This window comes from Apostichopus japonicus, chromosome 17 (genome assembly GCF_037975245.1).
Source record: "Apostichopus japonicus isolate 1M-3 chromosome 17, ASM3797524v1, whole genome shotgun sequence".
NCBI classification, from domain to species: Eukaryota; Metazoa; Echinodermata; class Holothuroidea; order Aspidochirotida; family Stichopodidae; genus Apostichopus; species Apostichopus japonicus.
Window position 1 is genome coordinate 14,131,920 of NC_092577.1, and position 18,914 is coordinate 14,150,833.

Consider the following 18,914-nt stretch of genomic DNA (forward strand, 5'->3'; position numbering starts at 1 on the left):
CTTACTTGTCGATTCGACCGGGGCCTTTCAGAGCAACCAAACCAAACGCACGTTCCAAATTCGGCACAAAATTAATTGCCTATCCAAAAATGTCATTTACCTCATCTACTGCAATATTTGTAACTTACAATACATTGGAGAGTCAAAAAACACTCTTAGAATGAGAATGACACAACATAGATCGGCGATCAAAACTAAAAAGATCTACCAACCTGTTGCAAATCACTTCAATCTCCAAAATCATTCAATTGAGAATTTGCGTGTTATTGCCATTGACCAGAACAATTCTTGGACAGATAAATCTAGGAAAGCGAAAGAAAATTTCTGGGAACTAAACCTAAAGACCACGGCACCATTCGGTTTAAACATCAGAAACGATTTGCCGTCCCAGATAAACCAAAACAATTCCTTTACAATTACGACGGAATCGGATTAAAATAATCCGACGCGGATTAAAATAATCCGAATTTCTAAAACTTCTGCTCAATTCAGCAGAAATCAGTAAGTCGCTTTGCCCTTACAACCATGCCGACATCTCCTCTATAAAACAGTTTCAATTCCTGCTACTCCTTGTCACTTTCGGTGATCATGCACTGAAGAAGAGCTAGTTTTGCTCGAAAGCTCTGCAAAAACCTAACATTGGCTGTTTTACTTCCAATCACTTACCTAATTCAATTATTGTATCTCACTCGAGATCCAGCCTTTCTCTAAATGCAGCATAGTTGTTTAACAGTTTTTCCGTTATTCCTATATATATATATATATATATATATATATATATATTTGAAGAACCGAGACATAACGGAACGCTTAAAAAACATCCAGCAAATAAATTATTTCAAGGAAAACACTCACAATTCTCTGCTTCAATAAGCCAAATGTTGCCTTAACTTTGCTTAATTCCATCCAGAAAAGAATAACATGTTTGGTTTAGTTAATGAGTTTCGTGAAGTTGAAGAAAGGCATGTTTACGTCATTACGAACCAATCACAAAAGCTGAACACTGAAATGGACAGTATAAATGATGGTAATAAATTTGGAATACAATGTTTTATTATACAAACATAATGTGAAAATTAGGTAGTTTGGAAGTGAATTTTTAATTTTATGAAAGATCTGCAGTAAACTTAAAACATTTAAAGACATATCATTGTGAGTAAATAATCCATTATTTGTACAAGTGTTGTTTTCAGTGGATGAATAGCGTCCTTTGATTGCTGTACGAGAGTCATGTCCCACACGTCTAAGAATGAAAACCTTTTATCCTGGCTAAAAACACCTCTTAATGTCTTCTCTCCTTGTAAAGCTATCCAATCACTGGATATAAGGATAAACCCACCGATGGCATGTTCCCTGGTGTTAGCACTTCTGACTATCACCTTAGTCTCTGGACTCCTCTGCCAAAGTCTACCAACAGCACCTTTAATAGCTTGTAGTCGGTCCCTGTAGAAGGTACCGTCTGGAACCCCAAAGTGGGCCCAGATAGACAATATAATAATGACCTCAGGTCCACCTTCTAGGTCATCGATTTGTTCGGCTACGTAACGGAGTTTATCCACCGAAATAATTTGACTGCCCCTTACAGGTGGTCCGTGAAATCCAAAATGTATCGATTGGTTTTTCTTCACACAATATTTCAGGTACTCGTGGCTCATTACGGAATCACAATTCTCATTGTCTTCCAAATATTCATACATCTGTCTGCCAGTCGAATCTCCGTAAATGTGAACTGATTTCCCTTTTAAGCAAGTTTCAAATTGATGTTTATCACAGTGTTTGACTCCACAGGTCAACGGTTGCCAAGAGTTGTTTGCAAAATAACCACTTGGTTTGATAGTTGATGGGACAGGGCTTAGAGTACAGAATGGTAAAGCGGTTCGGTGGTTGAGACTACCACCTCCAACCTGCACTTCTATTAAAGGCAGAGATGACGTGTTGAGCTGTACCTTGGTACTTTGGAAATAATAATAGAAATAATAAAATATATATGTATATAGTTATGATCGATTGCACATGAAAAGAACTAGTAACTTGATAACCGTATATATCGCGCACTAAAATCGTAGGTATCCCGGTAATGGAAAGATCTAAATAACACAGAGGAATATACTGATGGGAAAATTGACGATATTATAAATAAATTTAGAAGGAAAGCCACTGAAGTCGTGATTTAATGATTGATGGATTAGAATATGTGTAACATTAGCGTAGTTAGAGGATGAGGGAGGGAGGGATCGGATTCGGGAGGAATTCAGACATCTGAATTAGAATGTCAGAAATATACATCTCAGACCTCCCGAATTCAATTTCAAATATCCCAAATAGAATTTCATATTTGTTGCATTCTATTTCATATATATTCTTTTTTTTGGGGGGGGGGGAGGGGGATCTGTTCCGTAATGTAACTTCCGCGGCCTCAACCCCCCCCCACCCCTCCCAAAAAATCATCTGCTTGACAGTCCAATAGTGATCAATTTAAGTCCCAATGAAGAATCATTTTACTATACCCCCGAGGAACGTTTCTTCGCAGAGATATAAGTCTGTATATACAACACACTTCAATATCTGGGAAAAACTAGCTAATAAAATTGTACTTTTGAAAACTTCCGACAGCTTTTAGCTTGCTTTAAACTTTGGTACCGTATTGGTGGCCTTTAAGCCGGGAGCTAGAACACATGCTTGAAGGGTGTAACAACCATTTATGTACGGGATCTACAACACATGCTTTAAGGGTGAAACAACCATTTATGTACGGGAGCTAGAACACACGATTAAAGGGTGTAACAACCATTTATGTAGGGGAGCTAGAACACATGCTTTCAGGGCGTGACAACCATTTATGTAGGTGAGCTAGAACACATTCTTTAAGGGTGTAACAACCATTTATGAAGAAGAGCTACAACATTATGCTCTAAGGATGTAACACCCATTAATGTAGGGGAGCTAGAACACATTCTTTAAGGGTATAACAACCATTTACGTAGGGGAGCTACAACATTATGCTCTAAGGGTGTAAAAACCATTTATGTAGGGGAGCAATAACACAATCTTTAAGGGTGTAACAACCATTCATAGTAGGGGAGCTACACTTTAAGGGTGTACATTTTGTTACTGAACAATCAATTTTCACCTTTATATTGATTACTGATCACCAGGATGTAACAACCATTTAAGTACGGGTGGAGGGGTGGAAGTCGGAAGGGGGGGGGGATATGATGTCGGTCACAGGAAGGGTCACCAATTGATACCCTTTGAGAATGTTTGGTAAAATATGGAGGGTGCTTAGATGCAAACTGGTGCAATATTTTCTACCTGTAAGGAAAATGTTGAAGAATTTTCAGCTGTACATAAGTTTAATATTCTGTCTGTCAGTGTCTGTATGTGGGAGGGGATGGGATGGGAGGGGAGGGGAGGGGAGGGTAGGGTACGGGGATTAAGCACCCGAATTAATTTGTTGCGCCACTGCCGATCACTCAGAATAACCTTTTTTAAGTTAGCATGCTCACAAATAGCTCCAAGCAAGGGTTTCAAATTTGCCTTAACTAACTATAAACGGATATAACGACCATAATAATTTCGGGAGTCATGTTACATATACCTTTTAAAAACTTCCAGTTCTTGCTTGTTTAAGGTGCTTTGCAATTTTTTCCTAGAATCTGGGTTGATCGAGATCGTGGTCCAATCCGCACAGGAGAGATGTTTATGTGTTGGTTTTTTACAGAACCATGGTCCATGGGTATGTTTGGCACTCTCGTTACACATGGGAGGCTGGAGAAGAAAAAAAAAACGATGCAGAGGAAGGAGTCAAGTGAAGGCATCTTTGGTAGTCTATAGATGACATCAATGGGTAAAGTTATGACTTTAGACAAAATATTAATTTTAGTATGTTTTTCTTATGTTTTTTTTTTATCGTAGTATGTTGTAGACTGTTAAAGTCCAATGCTATATATCAGTGCAGATGGTGTTGCTGTATCATTAATTATGGCTGGGGATTGGGTCTTTATATATATATATATATATATATATATATATATATATATATATATATATATATATATATATATATATATATTGTAAAATGGTGTCAAATGCCATCCAAGTGAGTTTTATTGTTTATATGAACTTTTAAAAAAAAAACACATTTTGGTTTAGTTATGAGAATTTAAAAGAAATGAATTCACCTTTTTTCCTATAGTAAGGGTTCTCACAGACCCTCCTATATGAGAGTCAGCGTAAATGACCCAGGACAGTATTCCTCCATTATAATAACCTAATTTACATTATTATGACATATATTGTAATGGCAAAAGTGACGTGCACAGGATTACAAAGTTGCGGTGGGGGGGGGGGGGGGAGGTTAAACATTTTCCCCGACAAATGTAGGTGGGCGTTTGAACCTTTCTGGGGGGGGGGGAGGGCAGGGATGAATAGTTATTAACTCACTTTCTAAAGTATGATTTTAGAATTCCCGGAGCGAAATATACATATAGCCTGGGAATCGTTACCAAGGTAGCTAGAGACCCAAGCCAGGTTACGGTAGAAATAAAGTACTTTGTTTTTTAAAGAAAAGTAACCCACGAAGGAACCTGGGCACGAAAACGAAACTACCGAACGACTGATCCTCTCTCAACCCCAGTCCCCTTGCATCGAGACTGTGACTTTGTGATCATCGCCAGGTGTGCATCACCATTCCCCTCGAAAGGGAACAGATACTACACATGATCTTAGCCAAAAGGCCGAGAAGCGATACTTTTTTTAAGGAAAAGTCGCACAGGAAAGAACCTGGGCACGAAAACCAAACTACAAAACGAGAAGCGATACTTTATTGTGAATGCTAATCTTTCTTTGGAAAGCCGAATACGTTCGATCTATTGGGTCACTAATGTTTTCACACTACTCAACAGTAAAATTCAACATGTGAGGTACAATCCCTTTAAACTAAACAACAACATTATTATTCCCCCAAACATGCAGATATAATTATGTCTTATACATTTAACTCAATGATAATATTGATTTACTTAAACTAAATCTCTCTTAACTAGACTGTAAAACCCATTAATTAACATTTAACCCACCAAAATTACAGACAAGCCCAATAAACATGAATATTCATAACATGGCTATGTGCACAGCTTACTACAGAAGAGCATACACACCATTCACGTTACCATTCTCTTCATATCATTTTGAATCACAAAGATAAGAACTTTTTCTTTCAAATTCGTTGACGCTCTGCAAAACAGCGCAGTTAAATGATGCTAGCATGGGCAACCAAGCTGTAAATGTATGACAGTCATTAACCTCGGAACTTAAACCCAAAACCTATATTTCTACCAAATAATTCCATTTCGATGAAATTCTAATTACAAGCAAACAAAAATGTATTATTCATAAGAGAGATCACCGAAGATAGAGCGTGAGACCCAAATAAAATAGTTTCACAGAACTAATCTATTCTCTGCCCCCCTCCCCTCCCTCCCCCTGCCCTCCCCTCACTTAGTTACACCTCCTCTTCCGCACCATGACGGTAGTATGTCAGAGGACGTATCGCCAGTCTCTAGAAAAAGGGAACAGATCCTACTTACAGTATGTTGTTAGCCATAAAGACCGAAAAGGGAAACTTGCGCTCATTATCATTAATAGTATAGCCTTTGAATTTTGTGCAGGGATGTGCCCACGCTGGGCGGCACTGGGCGGCCCCGCCCTGCACTAAAATTTACCGCCCAGCACTGTCTTAAAAATCGTGAATCCCGCCCAGCACTATTTTCATCTTAAGTACCGACATTCCTAACAATATATTCAACATAAATTGAGCCTAGCCTATGCCAAAATCACACAGACTAATAATACATTAGTAACGCATGCGAAAAACATTACGATTCTCAATCGGTCCCTTGTAAAATGTCTTTGAAACAAACTAATAACTTTCACCAGGTGCGTAATATATTACACTAAAAAAAAATTACAAATGTAAATTGTTAGCAAAACTAGTACTTGTGTATGTGCTTAAAAAGTTACACAAGTGCAAGCAATTGGCATATGAGCACCTTCAAAAATAGGACACCCACTCCCCCTTAGACCCCTCCCCAGGACGGCGATCAGTATACCCGGCACTCAGGAAATCCTGGGCACATCCCTGTTTGAGTATAATATAATTTAGTGTGCATGGCGTTGTCTAACCATGTTTGGAATGGAAATATTGGACTATGTCAATGCTGCAGTCGAAACGATAAAAAACAAACAAATTGAAAACGAAAGATAAACACATATAAGATAATAATCAACTTCAATACGAAAACACTGAATCGTGGGAAAAAACATATTCACATTGTTACAATAACTGTACCTTCGTGTCGCCAAAAACCATGTAAATATTCACAATTCATTAGATACGCCTTTATTCTTGGTTTGAGATACAGACTCATTATAGCTCCATGGTTTGAGTTCGTGTGGGCCGTATACATAGCGTAGTATTGTCACCCTAAGGCTATACACCGCGACAACAAACATTTTGAAGTATACGTACTACGCGATCCGCGGCTGCGCATGACACATTTCCAATCTGATTTTTTTACCAACATCCGGTGAATAGCAGGGTAGGATCAGAGTACGACTCAAGTGTAAATGTGTCTGGATCAATGCATAAGTATACCCCATGGAGAGATGATCATCTGATAACATCAGGGGATCTGATCCGGATCTAGTGTAAAAGCACCCCATACTGTATTATATTATTGCGTCACCGTAGAACAAAAGTTTGATTTCATCAAGAGGCTTTGCCTAATTTTACAACTTTATGACCCAGATTTGATACTGATACAAATATTGATATTAATTGATATACTAAAATCTAAATTTGGTTATAATCGAGTGTCCTAATGAAAATGATGCGTCTTAAGAGCTACCGTATATTGTCGAAAGTAAATAGTCTTATACTTTTATACTATTGCGATTAGCGAGTATACATGTTGATACCTCGAACGATAAATAGTATGTAATAATATGGTTTGTTACATTTCTCTTATTTCCATATAGTCGACTTTGCACCATCCAGATTCACTGAATGTGATGTAGTGTAACAAATGTATTCTAAGAACCTATACATGAATGCATATAAATCTTGTGTAAATAGATGATTTTGTTGGTAATTAAAATTAACAGGTAAATAATAACAAGACATACATCTGTGAATCGTATCAAGGAAGAAAAGTAACAAGCAGATTTTGACCTGAGGTCTGGGTGAACTTGTTACGTAAGAATCCGGGAAGCCTAATTTTTAATCCCAGGACGGATAAGGGTTTCAGGTTTTTCAGGAATTTACAAATTCGTTTGAAATGAGAGTTAGGGTTAAGAGAGTTAGTTAGGGATTCCGTTCCTTAGAAAATGAAGGATTGTCGTTCATAATCTGGAGTCAAAACTAGGTAAAAAGATTCAGAACATGTTTTTTTAAAAAGCGTCACATGTTTGGAACCCAGGGATTTGATTGACCGATGCCTTTATTCGTCCTAGGAAAAAAAAAACGCATCCGGGAAGTTAATAGCAAAGTATATATAGCCAATTGGACTGATCCCTCAAGCGCACATGAACGTGAAAGCGGACAAAGGAAGTTCCGACGATGAGCCAAGTTTAAAGAGATTCATCGATGTTTACGTTCCATTTTGGAAGAATTACTTCAATGGGAATGTAGAGATTTTGTAATAACTGATTTCGACTCTACCATTGCTAATATTTTCAGACATTTTCTGCTTCTACGGATTAGAACATCACTTCGCTTGCTATTCCTACAAGAACAGTTTGTTATTTCACGAATAAGAAAGATTAAAGGTATGCTGTATTGGCCCCAAATATGCTAGATGGTCACCTTCGGACTGTTTTTATTACAACGTTCGAGGAAATTTTCCTCACTGGGACATTCAGTCATATTGTGTGTTCCTTAAAAACGTCTGAGAACAATTTGGAGGGTAAAGACCTCCATGGGAACGTATTTTTTTGACAGTTCCTAGCAATTATAGCGTGCTTTAATTTGGGGCCTATACTGACTACCTTTAAGGTTCTTTCTCGATAACGAAGTAATAACTCAGTAATAATATGTGTGTGCTTTGAATGCTTTGAATGGTGTGTGTGTGTGTGATGTAATTTTACAGCAATATCCGCAACCATAAACGCGAATTATACTATTTGGTTTATGTAAATAGCCAATTACTACATTATAATATCATCACTCCTATTATACAGTAAATGTGCTGGTTTTATTCCGTGGTCGGAAATATACAAACGGAAAAGGACAAGCAGATTAAGTTTCTTACACCACTCACCACCATCTATCCCCCTTGTATCTGAATTACGGCCTCTACGCCCTGCACAAGAGTATTTTCCGAAAGACTTTATAATATCATCCTTATCAGAAAGGGGATCGATAAACACGGGGGGTAAATTGGATAGGAGCTATTTAAATTTCACTTATAAACGAGTGCGAGTGGTAGTATAGATTATTACAGCCATTGATTCAGTCAAATGAAAGCCGTGTATACTTAATATATGTATATATCACAGTGCAGAGTTGGGTGGTTCATGGAAGGATATGAGTACAGTTTATGAAAGTACATGCAGACCATGCAGAGAGTTTCGAGAGTGGTTCATATCAATACAGTTCCTAACAACCTTTAGAGACATTACAGGACAGTCCATCTTATAGAGGCCGTTTCGAGGGTGGTTCTGGAATGCAGGACCTCCTTCTTATAGACCTCTTTCTTATAGGCGATTCCAAACAGGGATGCATGGGATTCATGAAAGGAGACTGTTGAGGGGGGGGGGGCGGGGTGATCAAGGTCGTACATTACTACCAAAACTATTGAACTTGCGCTTTCAAGAAAGTATTTGTCTATGCCTATCACACATCTGGATTTGCCTACCTATATATAGGGTGCGGGGGGGGGGGGCGGAGTTACGTGCATCCCAGATTAAGAACAATTGAAACAGCTTAAGTATGCATTAAAAGTCTCTTGTGGGGAAACCACCTGGTAGCTTTTAACATCAGGTTGCTCATTATAAAGTTAGTTGGTAACATATTTCCGTGCTTTTCAATGCAACATTTTGTAACTGTTTACAGATGGTACCGCCTAAGTTGGAAAAACAAAAAACGGTTGACCCCGCGATCAATTGAAACATTTTATGAAATCATACATCTTTTCAATACGCCTTCTCGCAATCTTCTCGCCGCTAAGGATGATGGGTCATGTCATAGGTCAGAGAAGGTAATACGTGTGCTCACATGGCTATGACAATACAGTGTGTCATTTGGTTGTACTCAGTTTTAGGTTCAGTTAATGTTAGTATTTCACAATATTATTATTATTAACAATATATTTTCCGTTCCTTGTATGTTGGCCATCTCTACAGGAGAGTAGTAAGTGGCTTTCAATAACATGGAACAATAGGCTCTGAAGGCTGTAAGAGATAATCCCTGGTTCGTGGGTTACAACAACAGACGGAAGGACAGAACTTCAAACACAGCGTATATGTGGCAGTACCACTTAGATTTTAGAAAGATTCATTAAGGAAGTAAAAGACGAATGTTTTAAGCCAGAAAGCCACTTGGCTCTGTGATTCCTTGCCGCATACAATGTGCTTATTCAATTCAAAATAATTACCTGAGTGAGCAAGTGAGCTATATTTTGTCCAAAAGTTAGGTGAGATCGAAGACGAAAATATCACAGATTTCCAGCCCTTATATATAGCATTCCCAGCTTGTGGGAACATAAACCATTTCATAAACTGGTATGGGTATTTACAATGCAAGGTAGATCTGCATACAGTCCGTTGGGACAATTTCCTAACGCTAATACCTCTCTAAACATGACAGTGTCATCCCATATCATGCTTCAAAGCACTCGTATTGACAGTACATACAGTTCCAAACCTTTCATAGACACATGATATTCATACTGCTCGTACTGACACTACGAGTGCTCTGAAGCGGGACAAGACTGTGCAGTACTGGGTGCTGCATACCACGTATGAAGTTCAACAAAGATGCACTCTTTGCGTTATCGTGTTTACAGTTTTCAGACTTATTGGACTTCACATAAAACAATAGGATTCTTGTACTCAATAACATAACATAACATACAAACTATGCAGTTAATCCACAACGAACCTTTGAGTTATACGGTGTTTACAAGTATCACATACTACATACACACTCACACACACACAATGTTTGTAATACATTCCGACCGAGGACCCCATTGTATTTTCCATTGTTCAAATCCACGTATCCTAACCTTAACAATACCCCATACAATAGAATTCTTCCGAGGACGTGGTGATACTTCAGAAATCACAACCGAGGACCTGGAATTCTTTTGTTCAAGTCCTCGGTCAGATAGAAAAACAAACGCACATACACACACACACATTATCACCATAGCATAGATTCCGTCTTCCCCGGCCAGGAATAACAAACGTACCTTGAAAGGAGCTACCCCACATGTGACATTTTCAGAGTAGATTTTACCATCACTTGCTTGGGTTTTGAATTCGCCATAGAAAGTGAAGACCGTAGATGCACTTCCTTCAGTGGTTCTATTGAGTATCTCCACAGCTTCACTGGGATGTACTAGCTTCGCATTAACCCGAACAGTGCCCGTCCATCTTAATGTGAATAGTGCTACGTATGTTCCATTTTCGTAATCGAAGAAATAATCGGGTCCTACGGCATAGTATCCAGGTTTCTCAGTAAAGAGTTTTATTCTGAAATAATCCCCTCCGTAGGCCTTCATAGAACCATTCGCTCCTTTCGCCTGAATCCTTATTGCGATATTATCACAAATATTGTAATAACTCTGTGGGTTTATGATCTCCACCACCGATGTTCTATAATCGGTCGGAAAAGAAAGAGACCTCTTGCTTCTTTCTGTTTTCCGTTTAACCGGGAATAAGTTTGTGTCAGGTGTTATGGCCGGGCAATTATAGTCGACCACGCTGTAGCTGTCCTATAGAAATAGAAGAAAAAGAGGTATGTGACAATTAAATATATGTATTTAAAATGAATGGAAGTAATATACGTTTATACATATATATATATATATATATATATATATATATATATATATATATATATATATACATAAGCCTAGTTGTTAGGGTGTCCGCATATAAAGCGGGAGGCCCGGGTTCGAATCATGGTGGAGGCTGGAAGCTTTTTCACTGTTCTGGATTTTAAAACTCATTACGATTTCAATTATTTATATTCATTTGCCTTTCCGTTTACCTCCATTTCATTAACAAAAGTCTGTGCAAAGTATCTTTTTCGACGCAAGTAGTGTGAATGGGTTTAAGAATGCTTTGGACAAGCACTATAAGCATTGTAATCGGGTCGAGTGTTTTTGTCTTCAATTTTTTATCTCTCCTATAGGGTCCTTGATGGGGACTTGAGTGTCCCTCCCGATCCTTTTTTCTACTAAACTATAATAGTTTAGTAGAAAAAAAGGATCAGGAGGGACACTCAAGTCCCCATCAAGGGCCCTATACTAAACTAAACTATGCCATCAGCATCGCATAGAGGCCTGTCTTCTTCAAGGAATATATACAAAAAATATGGGGAGATTTTGCGTTGGGCCAAAACGGACACGTAGAAGTCTGTTCGTCGGCAGATGCGGGAGTGTACTTGCTCCACGTACTTGTGTGTATCAAGAAGTGTATGAGTCAAACATCATATGGCGCCGAAAATATTTGGTTGCGCTATACGGTACAGTGCGTGTATTACTGTACTATCAGTTTATCTCCAAGCAGCACGCAACGCGAACAGATACATATAACATCGTGCATGCTCTGCTGTGTATAGTTGTGATTGGATGTCCAAGCAGGCGTGAAGTCTGTCGCAGTCGAGGAATGAACGCACGGAATTTCCTCACTTTTTTCTTTGGTTGCGTAAGCTTGAAGAGACTTGTGATGTTAATTACTACTCAATTATGATGGTAACGTTATTTGTTTAAAGACACCAGCTGTAAACTTACGGTGAACTAAATTCAATATATCGTTTGTATAATTTAAGTCTCGAATGATGAAAAATGACAGGTGCCAGGGACGTAGCCAGGGGGGGGGGGGGGAGCAGGGGGAGCGACCGCTCCCCCCTTTCAGTGTCTATTTTTTTTTTTTTAAACTGTCGTTTTTGTAGCATGGGATTTTGTCAGTGCTCTTTTGATCTTGAATACTCGTCAGCTCCGTTAACTCGATTGTAATCGTAGTAACATTCACGCCTACTGATTCAACTACTTACTTAGTTTGGCAGATGCAATTAGCTAAATTGAGCTTATAGCCAATTACAAGCCTACAGTTGGCCACTGCGTAATAAAATACATATTGCCTACCTAACCGCACTCTATGGAATGTCACGAACTGTATGCACAACAACGTCGACAGCGTTCGTTCAATGAGTCGTCCTAAGTTGTTGCACGAACAGCATGTTATAAAGCTAAGCTAGCAATCGTACGTGATACGCACTTCCTATAAATAATTATTACACTGCTAATACACTGCGATAACGATATTTGTTTTTAGGCCTCTGCATTTCTGGCTGTATTACAAAATATGAAAGTTTATATTGTCCATCAGTTAAGTTCGTCAAATGTATTAAAGTCCAGACATTGGACAATAAACAAGAATCATCCTACTGGAAAACTTGTAAAAGAGCACTATGTTTGTCTTTCTGATATATTATGTAAAAGAACATGTAAAAGAATTTAAACAGGAAACAAAATCTGCTGATAATGATATCATATGATCAGGGCGTAGCCAGTATGTAGCACGATAGTTTCATTCAACACTCTACCCGCCTTTAACATGTAGTTTAGAACCCGTTTAGGCAGATAATATTTCAGTTGAGAACATTCCACAGTCAAGTAAGCCTATCGTTGATTAACAGACTTTATATATAGAGCTGCAACACTTTGTTGCCTGTTGTTGTCACGATCGGCGTTCCAAGTTCCAAAACAGCCTTTTCGATAAACATTTACTAGCTACAGTTTCATCAAAGACAATTACTGGCTATGGTTGTACCAAAGACATTTCTGGCCTATCTTTGTATCTACAAGTATCAGAAGTTGAAAAGTAAGACTACTAAGACGGGGGGGGGGGGGGGGAGCGTTGATGGAGTGATGTGTATACGCAAATAAGATAATACAATAAGATTTATAAAGGGTGCTAAATATCAGGCTGCATCAGTGCAATCGAATTTCTGCAAAGTGCCCTTTGACGTCGGTGCCCCCCCCCCCCCCAGATTAAAAGTGCTTCCGCCGCCCTTGTGTACCTTGCTAATTTTAATACAAGATGTATTATTGAATTACGTACTATTTTAACTTGTTTGTTTTTTTGGTTTAAAAGTGATATTGAATGAGGTTTCTCAAGTTAGCAAGAGGCCAGGGAACCAGAATGAACATTCGGGAAGGGCTGTTTCCTGCCATCTGGGGGGTTTGTAAAACCAAAAATTTTCTTGTACGCTCCGCGCCAACCGATGGTGGCGCTCCGCTCAGATAGTCGTGCCTACAACTTTGAAAATCCATATCAATCGCAAAAAGTGCTCCCCCCCCCTTTCAAATTCCTGGCTACGTCGCTGACAGGTGCACCGCATAAATATGTAAAATCAAATTCATCAAATATGCCTATTTGGTATTCTGGGAATACGGACTTGCCATCTGTGTACCGAATACATAAGACTATAAGAAGAACATTATTATAACACCGATGTTTGATGTGTTCCATAACCTTAATTAATCCTGAATTTGTAACGCGGAAAGAAACTGAATTAAGAGAGTTTAACATGAGTACCATTGACTGTAAGCATTTCGCAATTTGAAACACGCATGATGTACGCCACCAGAGGCTAAAGCTTTCTCGGATATTCAAGTTGTTCTTTCGTAGCGAGTTCAAAGCACAACCTACATGTGTGAGAGATATTTAAAGGTAAATGTGGAAGGTATTCCAAGCCCTGAGGTAGCCCTGAAGCTGCACTGCATTCAGACGGTTATCGTGTTTATAAAGTTTTCACAATTTGACCTCTAGTGACTCCAAATGGACTTGGACATCCACCAAAAACAATAGGAATCTTGAACTCAATGTGGTACTTCTTCACACAAAAATGCGAGATCGATCCAAGCTGTTCTTCTTGAGATATCGTGTTTACAAAGTTCACTCAATATGACCCCTGGTGACCCCAAATGACCTTTGACCTCCACACCCCAAAAAAGTGTAGGCTGTTGCTCCTAAATGTGGTCCTCCCACTCACGAAATATGAGATTGGTTTAAGTTTACCTTCTTGAGATATCATGTTTACAAAGATTTCACTATTTGGCCCCTGGTGACCCCAAATGACCGTTGACCTCCCCACAAAACAATAGGGTTCTTCTACTCAATGTGGTTCTCATATACATCAAATGGTAGGTCCAAGCTTCCCTTCTTGAGCTATCGTGTTTACAAGCGAGGCGTCACATACACACACACGCATGTTTGTATTACATTCCAACCGAGGACCCCATTGTATTTTCCATTGTTCAAATCCACGTACCCTAACCTTAACAATACCCCATACAATAGAATTCTTCCGAGGACGTGGTGATACTTCAGAAATCACAACCGAGGACCTGGAATTCTTTTGTTCAAGTCCTCGGTCAGATAGAAAAACAAACTCATACACACTCTCCGCCTGCATACGTGCATAGGTTACGATTATCATCGAAACCGAAAACGCATACATTCCTGCAATATAAATTATAAATCGAGTGAAGGTTTATGAAGCAATACAGACGCGAGAATCCAGACGTTGATGGTGAATGATACACGCATAAAATTAAGTACATGGTACACATAATATTATGTCATATAGTACACGCACGAATGTATAGTACGGCGATCATCAGCGCAACTGTTCTACGACCATGCATATTACAATTACTTCTTCTTTTTCACATGTTGGGTGACTTGGCGACATGCCTACTGATAATGAGGTCGGTTTTCTTACATATTGGTTCACTCTTATGTAATTTATAATTAACATAGTGGCGTATTGAATGTAAATGTTCAAGGTAGGTTTAGCACCACAGTTGCATTATGATTTAAATAAAATCAATTTAATTGTGAAAGGGGTGAGAGGGGTTGGGTTGGATTATGTAGTGATTTGTTGGAGAGTGAGTGGAAAGCTATTCATTATGGAGTGAATGATTGATCTAGAGTCACTTACATTAAATAAATAAATATATATATATATATATATATATATTGTTGTGGTCCACAACAAGTAATGTGTTCTTTGCAACGGTCGAAGCGCCCTCAGATTTATCTTATAAAATAGACCTAGTATGCGTGTAGCGTGGCTACTAATTTGTTACTTTGTTTATATTAAGTCTGGGAATGCAGCGGTTGGGAGGGTGATGTTTTCCTTCTTTAGTTTTTGCAAATTTGGAGGTCAGGAAGGTCATCAAACTTGCTGACGATTTGGAGGTCAGACCTGCCGATTCAAAACAACGGCGTATCTGTCGTGAGCTGCCCTTGAAGATACAAAATCGGCAGAGGGTCATATTTGGCTAATTCTTTAACTATTTCCTACATCGGCCAAAATTGGCTACTTGTCTAACCATGGAGGTAAAAACAGGGTCTAACTATTCCCTGCATCGGCCAAAATTGGCCAATTGTTTAACTATTTCATTGTATGACGGTAGTATCGAAAATGTATAACAGTGGGTAAAATTCTGCTAAGAAGATCACTTTTTCTTTTGAATTCGAGGTTCACAGACTCGACTATACAGTAGCTAGAGTCAATCCGATAGACAGTATTTGCAAGTAGTAGTACACTGTAAGTCAATAAGAGTTACCGTAGCCTGATTAGGCATTTGTACCGGCACTGACAGGCAGTATAGGAGGCATTGCTTTTGTAGCAACCAATTTACTGATTAACATTATATTCGTATTTTATCACACAATTTTTCTTTCATATAAGATTCGTTGTGAATAAATTTAGCAATACCCCTCGACAACTCTTCCGACATTTTCTTTTCCTATCGCCTTCCCCGGAACGCGACAATAATAATAATAATATATATATATATATATATATATATATATATATATATATATATATATATATATATATATATATATATATAAATGAAAATCGTAATGAGTTGGAAAATCAAGAACAGTGAAAAAGCTCCCAGCCTCCACCGGGATTCGAACCACGGGCCTTCCGCTCTGTACGCGGACACCCTAACCACTAGGCCATGGACGCTGATTGTATGTCCAGAGGTTCGAAACCGGTAAGGAAGGTCGTAATTCCACTGTAGGCGTTTGTCACCTGTATCGAACAATACTAGTTCTGTTTTTGGTGACATATTTTTGCCTTACTCTAGAGATCAAACATGATGCTAACCAACTCGAAAATCATTTGTGAATCCTAATGCCGGATCTCGAAAGAGATACTTTGAACAGACTTTATGTTAATGAAATGGAGGTAAACGACAAAGGCAAATGAATATATATAAATGAAAATCGTAATGAGTTGGGAAATCAAGAACAGTGAAAAAACTTCCAGCCTTCACCGGGATTCGAACCCGGGCCTTCCGCTCTGTACGCGGACACCCTAACCACTAGGCTATGGACGCTGATTGTATGTCCAGAGGTTCGAAACTGGTAAGGAAGGTCGTAATTCCACTGTAGGCGTTTGCCACCTGTATTGAACAATACTATAGTTCTGTTTTGGTCATATATATATATATATATTTATATATATATATATATATATATATATATATATATATATATATATATATATATGTTAATATATATATTAATATATATATATATATATTTATTATTATTATTATAATATATATATATATATATATATATATATATATATATATATATATATATATATATATATATATATATATAATAATAGTAATAATAATAAATGCATTTATATAGCGCTAATTTTGTACAAAACATTCAAAAACCCTTAACAAGGAAAAAGCCAACCAGTCGGGTCAATCAGAATAAGCAAGCTTAAACAGATATGTTTTTAACTTTATCTTGAAAGCATCCAGGGTCAAGGAGTCGATACGCATCAATTCCACCGGAAGTGAATTCCACAACCGAGGTCCTTTGTAGGCAAAAGCCCTATTGCCTAATGTATTATGATTGATACAAGGAACATGCAGTGTGATTCGAGAATGTGAGCGCATATATATATATATATATATATATATATATATATATATATTATATCTTATTATTATAATACGTATTATTATTATTATTATTATATATGTAATGAATTAGTAATAAGCTGTGTATTCAATTTTTATTTGTTATTAACTTATCATTACACCGACGAAATAAATGTTTCGTGACTCAGATAATATTAACGCGGGTTCTTTTTTTGTGTTTTTTTGGGCGTTCGCTACCTTATTTAGGTAGGCCTAGGGGTAAATTCTGGATTCTATGTATCCACTAGATTTCAGTGCTTCGTCGAACACGCGAACAGCAGTATTGAAAACGTCTCGGTTCTATGGAGTACGTATGGAACCCGAACAGAGGGGAATATAGCCACAATTGCATCAGCTGGGAGTTAGTAAAGGAATCGAACACACACAGACGTGAATATGGACGGCACAACATGAATATAACTAATCTTCATGGGTAATAACAAAAAGCCCAACCTACATATAATAACATGTGTGTTAAGATACAGCGTGAATTAGATAGCCGATACATACGTTATGTAAAGAAAAACTATGTACTTGCCGTTGGAGAAAGGTTGTCCATGAAATAATGAGTTTGATAATTCAGGCCATTACTGTATTCCGCAGTGTAACGATATCTCGATTTGTGTAATGTTGTAAAGAGCGAACAGGCTAGGACTGAAATTAACAGAATAAACACAAAGAGTTTCGCGTTTTCCATTCCGTTTGTCGTACAAATTCCTTCAATGCTGATATTAGCCGACCGTGAGTCGCTTTCTGGCTTCGATTCCGCCACCGAACTCGCCATAATGAATTACACTCAGTAGAAGCTAGCCGTTAAATACCGCGGATCATAAGTAGCGGACGGTAAGAGCGCACAATAACAGAAACAAAAAGCAGAGAATTCCTACGGTGTAGTGTAAGGGCAACATTAAACGCTTATCATCTCACTGGGTTCTTTGAAGCCAGTGAAGAATATATGTCTTCACACTTGCACATGGGGCTCGACGCTGCGTGCTATTTTATTACTCGCACTGTCATATGGCTGAAAACTTTACAGCGTCTATCTCGACTAGGATAAGGAAAGGTCATTATGCAGTTGGAAAAGCAACCGAAGCAAAGAAAGGTAACTCGAAAAAACCTGGTGTTGCTACAGTTTAATACTGTAGGTGGCATAATCCTATTAGAGTCTATACCCATCCACCCGATTGTTCCCCTGGCTCAGGAAAAGTGCCAAAAAATAAGCAACAGGAGAACATCTTTTTTGACCTGTTATCAATCATGATCTAGTTTTTGTTTTGGCGTGCATGTTGATTTGAAGAGCATGAATGGAAAAACATGTCGTGCAAACATTGGGTCAGTTGAGGCAATTTAAGACCCCTTTAGGCCTCCCAGGAGCAACGTACAAAAATAATCTACTACTGAGTGAAGATGTTTGTTTTAAAGAGACGAATACTTCAGGCTCTGATAGCAAAAAAACCCTGCATTATAAAGATACGGAAAATTGGTGGTCCCATCAAAGCCCAACTTGTCAGCCATCCAGTGATGGGTAGCGTTGAACTAGTGAGAATTTCTATCTAGACTTAGAGACCACATTACTTTTGTGAATGAGTGTGTAAAATCAATGGGGTTTTCAATTGGCCTATGCTACATGTATAGCCGCGGAGGTTCGTTGAT

The 18,914-nt window shown here is 38.3% G+C and overlaps 1 protein-coding gene and 1 pseudogene across 1 annotated transcript; both read right to left on the reverse strand.

Annotated features, from left to right (window-relative positions):
• Positions 1-1,031: 1,031 nt before the first annotated feature.
• On the reverse strand, positions 1,032-18,205 carry LOC139984744 (NXPE family member 3-like). Its single transcript, XM_071998770.1, has 4 exons — positions 17,800-18,205; positions 10,473-10,997; positions 3,599-3,768; positions 1,032-1,953 (listed from the first exon to the last, which is right to left on the reverse strand). The coding sequence occupies exons 1-4, from the start codon at positions 18,043-18,045 to the stop codon at positions 1,137-1,139; spliced, it is 1,758 nt and encodes a 585-aa protein (XP_071854871.1). The 5' UTR covers positions 18,046-18,205; the 3' UTR covers positions 1,032-1,136.
• LOC139957838 (U2 spliceosomal RNA) lies at positions 4,650-4,748 on the reverse strand (annotated as a pseudogene).
• Positions 18,206-18,914: the final 709 nt, after the last annotated feature.